We start from the raw sequence: 5,553 nt of genomic DNA on the forward strand, positions 1-5,553 counted from the left end.
TTAACATAGAGCCAGCAGTGGCTAATGTTTTAAGAGCACCGTCCACCTCTCAGGCACTTAACCAGTATCCTCTTTGCTCTTCAAGCACCAGTACAAAGGTAGTCTCAATAGTCCTCCATTTTTCAAGGTACAAACTGAAGCTTTCCCAGGGGCTCACAGCCAGTAAATATGATAGCTAAGCTTATGAACAAGTTGTGTCTGATGTCAAAACTCTTGGGATATTTTTTTCTACTATGTCATGATTTTCTCTACCCAAAATAACTATCAGGTGATCTGATCATATAGATAAGCTCTTAGGCCCCGTATTATAACAAAAATCCCATAATGAGTCTTCATTTTGAAAGAAATGAAAACAATTCATCCATGAATAAATAGCCAAGGATCTTGAACTCAACCTGGTTGCAGTTTCCAGCCTGGCTTCCCATGCCACCACTCCCCAGGAATCCCTTTTCTTCCTAACAAGCCATAAAGAACCAAAGGCTGTGTGAGAAAAGGCCTTCAAGAGTTAGGCCTGGCCTCAGTGGGTTACCAAGCCACATCACATTCTGGATAGCTCATGGATATCTCTATCCAAAAGAGATTTGTGTTGGGTTTGTCTGTTAAAGAGCTCTGAAACTGACTGGTTAAAATGAAAAGAATATGTCTGTGTTCGTCCCCGGGGCTCATCTCAGGGATGTGGCAGGGATACGGTAAGAAGGAAGCCCAGGACAGTCTCCAAATCTACTACCTTCCTCTTCCTACTGCTACTATTGGAATAGTTCCACTTCTACATATTTTGCATTCTGAGATTCCCATTAAGAAGTCTTTAGGAGAAAATCTTCCTGTGGTGAAACTATAACAATAAAAAATATAATAAAAACTGAAATTTGGTGATTTAGTGAAGAAAAAAAAAAAAAGACTAACACTAGCAGAGTGCCCACAAAGCCTGTGCTAGATACTTTAAAGACTCCAAGCCTCGGGAAGAGTATAATATCTCTAATGCTTCCATGTGTCATTCAAAATAAAAGTCAACATCAAGCTATAAAACCCAGACTTGAATGTATGCTGCCATATGCAGTGGTGCATGCCTGTACTCTCAGTACTTGGGAGCCTGAGATGGAGGAACTCAGGTTTGAGGCCAGGCTCAGCAATTTAGTGAGACTGTTTCAAAATTTAAGAACTAAATAAATAAATAAAAAGGCTAGAGGTATAGCTTAGAAGTAGAATGCCCTGGATCCAATCCCCAGTGCAAAAATAAAACTAAACACACAAACAAAAACCTTTTACATTATGTTGCAATAAAAATAGCATTTCTCCTTTTGTCTAATTTCCAAAGTCTGGGATGTCTATCCAAGCTGGCTGTTCCATTTTTTCATGCACTTCTGACTTGCTGGGCACATGCTCATTCATTTTTATGGGTTGATCCAATGGCCAGAGCTAGAGTCTCTTCAATCTCCACAGTAGCCCTGGAAAAGAAGGTACTGACATTTCTGTTTCAGAAATGTGGGGCATAAGGAGATTAAGGAACTTGCTGAAGGTCACACAACAAATAATGAATAAGACTGGCAGGAAAATGCAGCCCTGCCTGACCCCAAATTCCAGGTTCATTCCAATATTCCTGGCTTCAATCAAATTAGAACGGTATGGTCAAGAGATAGCTTTAAAATAGGAATCAGAGGCTGTTTGTAAGTGTCTAGCCCACTGCAAGTACTCGGGGAATAGCCTGCTCCATCTCCTTTCCCTTCCTGCCAAGGTACTGCATTGACCTCAGATTGGTGGTGCCAGGAGTTTGAACAGGGTGAGTCTGCCGTGGGTCAAGCTCCACCACGCTGCCTGGGCAGAGGCCTCTCCCATCTGACCCTGAACTCTTCCTTGCAGGTTGATACATCTCCCTGAGCCAGGCCAGCCGGGAGCACTGCATGTGAATCCAGCCCTGGGCTGGGGCGCACTAAGCACAGGCGGCCATGGACTTCGTCATGAAGCAGGCCCTTGGAGGTGAGCTCTGTTGTCACTTTCCACAGCACACTGCCAGGGAGGGTGGGGCAGGACCCAAGGGGTTCAGGGCAGTGGGCCCCAACTGACCCCCTTCTTCCTTCCTCACCCCATCTCCATAGGGGCCACCAAGGACATGGGGAAGATGCTGGGGGGAGAGGAGGAGAAGGACCCTGATGCCCAGAAGAAGGAGGAGGAGCGGCAGGAGGCGCTGCGACAGCAGGAGGAGGAGCGCAAGGCCAAGCACGCACGCATGGAGGCCGAGCGCGAGAAAGTCCGGCAGCAGATTCGAGACAAGGTCAGGTCTGCCTGAAAGCATGAGGGGTAAAACGGTCCAGAAACTCCGCCCTAGGGTGCCCTGAATCCCAAGCTTTCACATTATCTCTGAGTCTCACTCTTCTTACCAGAAAATTGGGTGTTGCTGAGATGCCTCCTTCAAAGGATCATGATGGGGATTAAATAAAGAGAGTGTACACAGTAAGTGCCACAGGCCCACAATGTCTTACCAGCCTCTGGTGCAAATGTTCATGGAATTCAGACTTTGTGGTTGTTAGAGAAAATCCACAGTACCCTAAGCACTTGGTAGTGCTGTTAGGGAACCTCCCCAAGGAGATCTGGGTCTACCACCCTACATCAGATAGTTTAATGCATGTCTGACACCAGGCAACAAATCAAGACTGCAGGTAATCTGCTGCTGGCTCAAGCTGGGTGTCATCACCGAAATTTGGTTTCAGACATATGGGAAAACTTTTCAGTGTTTTTATCTTTGGGGATTTCAAAAAACCAAGAAGTTATTATGGGCAGGTATGAATTTTGAGGAAACCCCAAACAGAGTCCCTCCTATTAATCACCTACTAAGGACCAGGCATAGTCCTACAGGGGCGGCACCCTTAACCCCATTTTCTAGATGACGAGACTGAGGCTTAAGACATGCTCACGAGCCATGTCAACCAAATCTGCCTGACCGGTAGACCAAGCTCTCTCCTTGTCCACACCCTCACACTCCTCTGTCCTTCTCCTCCCCAGTATGGGCTGAAGAAGAAGGAAGAGAAGGAGGCAGAGGAGAAGGCGGCTCTCGAGCAGCCCTGTGAAGGAAGCCTGACCCGGCCCAAGAAGGCCATCCCTGCAGGTTGTGGGGACGAGGAGGAGGAGGAAGAGGAGAGCATCCTGGACACGGTGCTCAAATACCTGCCTGGGCCGCTGCAGGACATGTTCAAGAAGTAACCGGCCCTCCTGCCCCATCCCTACTCTACTCCTTACCTATTTTATTTTAGTTTGTTCTCTCCTTCTTTCTATTAAGTCTAAATTCTGAAGGGGAAAACCTCAGTTGGCCTCTGCCCCCCTTCCCTGGCCAGGGGCTCCTCCCCCTTAACCCTCCCTTACACCCCACTTCATTCCAGGGTATCCAGTCCCACCTCACTCCCAAAGGCTTGAAAAAGGGAAGACGGCTTTTCTCCAGCAGGGGACACTGAACCCAGGCCCAAAGGCACTGGGTAGCCCCCTCCTGAAGTCTACAGTCTGTTAGTGTGGTGACCCCCACACATTCCTTCATGCTCCCACTGCCAGAAGGACTGCCGTCCCCAGCCAGCCAAAGTAATGACACATTCCAGCCCTGCCCAGCATGCTGACCCTCAGCCTCTGCTACGTCAGTGGGTCTCAGGGTCAGGGCAGGGGCACTGAATGGCCTGGCTCTGAGAAAAGGAGTCAGGAAAAGCCTGTTCCTCAAGGGTCTACCCAGAAAGGACCCAGGTCTGGCCAGGCTAGGGGCTGGGCAGGAGGCTGAGGCTCTTCTTTTGCCCTCTCCCTGGTGACACCCAGCCCAGGAGCACACCCTTCCCCAAACCCCATCTAGAGAGGTATGGACCCTGCCACACTGGTCCCACCAAATGAATCCTCTTCAGACTTTAGCTTTTCTGTGGAGGAGCCCCAGGGTAGGGCAACCCCTCGTTCATTCTCACCCCCCTTAGGTCCTGGGCCCCCACTGCCAGGCTGGACCCAGTTTGCCCAGCCAAGGGGCTGCCCAGACCCCCAGAAAACACTTGGAGCCATCGGGCAGTAATGGTCTATGCCATGGGACCCCCCCCATACCCATTGGTGTGGCCATGCTGCCCCCCCATTCCTATCCACCCTTCTTTCTACCTTGTCCTGTCCATGTGCTTCCAGGGCCCCATGGTCCCCAGGAAGACCCTTCCTGGCCAAAGCCCCCAAGCTGTTGGGAAGAAGCTAATTCCCACGTGACAGAAGTTATCTGTCTATTCATCCCGTTGGCCAAGAACAGTCTCTTCTCTGGGATGTATGAGACTGGTATATGTCCCCCTCACACCTCCCTCCCTAGATTGTCAAGGCTTCCTGCTCAGTCAGTTGTGGGAGAATGAGGTGGGAGAGGAAGGGGAGGTGCAAATGAGGGAGGAACGTGTGAGCTCATGCATGTATGATGGTGCATGGCAGACTCCATCAGTGACTGTATGAGACCAAGTGTGCATGTTAGTGCACAGCAGACTCCATCAGCGATTTATGAGCTCATGCATGCATGACAGTGCATGGCAGACCCCATCAATGACTGTATGCTCAGAGATTTTATGCATTTATGTATGGCTAAGAGTGTGATGAGTTGAGATTGTGTGTTAGTAGTCTTATCTCTGTATTAGAGATTTATGTGTTAGGCAGCCGTGTGTGTGTGTGTGTGTGTGTGTGTGTTGTGTGTGTGTGTGTTGTGTGTGTGCACACACACACTTATTTGAGGTCATATATTTGAGTTGTGATTGGTTAAGTATGTGCTCACCATCTCATATGTGCTTAAAGATACATGTGTTAACTTGTATACACATGTGTTTCAGAAAGGTGTGGATGTCAGAAGTGGTAGGTACATGTCAGATATAGAAGTGTGTGTTTGAAAGAATTTTCAGAGGTACTAAATCTGTTGTATGCATGTGTGGGGTCTGAAAAGGCAGTTGTGTGTATGGATGTATGCTTGAAGAAAAAGAATGTAGGTAAGATGCCCCTTCCCAGCCCTGAGACCACTGGTCACAGGTGGCTACATCCAACATGAGACCTTGTCCTTGGCCTTCAAGCCCTCCTGCCCTTGGGGGTCCTGCCTGAGGTCCTCAAAATTCCACTGCAACAGACCCAGGCAGTGCCCCAGGAAGCCATGCTAGGTCCCCACCAGGGCCTATCTCAAAAGCAGGGGCCAGGGAAGGGGCGACTTGCCTGCCCCTGAGCCCCTGCCTCATTGGCCCCAGTTTGCATTCTGTGGGTTTTCCATTTTAGTGGATTTATGCTTTTATTTCAGAGAGAGACAGTTGTCTTCTCTGTCCGTTTCCAATAGTTAAAGCCATATCAGTTAGACTGCAATACTTTAAGACGAGACAAAACAATCCATATGTTTAGGGAACCAGAAAAGTCCCCTGGTCTGTCCCTTTTCTGGGGAGCAGAGCCTCAGCAGCTCCAGCTTCCTGGACTTACCCTGTTCCTCTGCCCCATCCTCCTCGTGCCCCTGTGTTGGGCCCCCCAGGGGCCATTTTCTGTGTCTGTGCCTGTATGTGATGGGGAGCCACCTTGCACCCCTGTTGTCTGCTTGTCTTT

At 49.2% G+C, this 5,553-nt stretch overlaps 1 protein-coding gene across 1 annotated transcript; it reads left to right on the top strand.

Moving 5' to 3' along the window:
- Positions 1-1,943: 1,943 nt before the first annotated feature.
- Positions 1,944-3,195, top strand: CPLX2 (complexin 2; the record flags this gene model as incomplete). The annotated part of the gene is made up of 3 exons (XM_080715082.1): positions 1,944-1,974; positions 2,094-2,269; positions 2,998-3,195. The coding sequence occupies 3 exons, from the start codon at positions 1,944-1,946 to the stop codon at positions 3,193-3,195; spliced, it is 405 nt and encodes a 134-aa protein (XP_080571208.1).
- Between the last annotated feature and the right edge of the window lie 2,358 nt (positions 3,196-5,553).

Source organism: Muscardinus avellanarius (assembly GCF_963383645.1).
Source record: "Muscardinus avellanarius genome assembly, chromosome: 1".
Taxonomy (NCBI): domain Eukaryota; kingdom Metazoa; phylum Chordata; class Mammalia; order Rodentia; family Gliridae; genus Muscardinus; species Muscardinus avellanarius.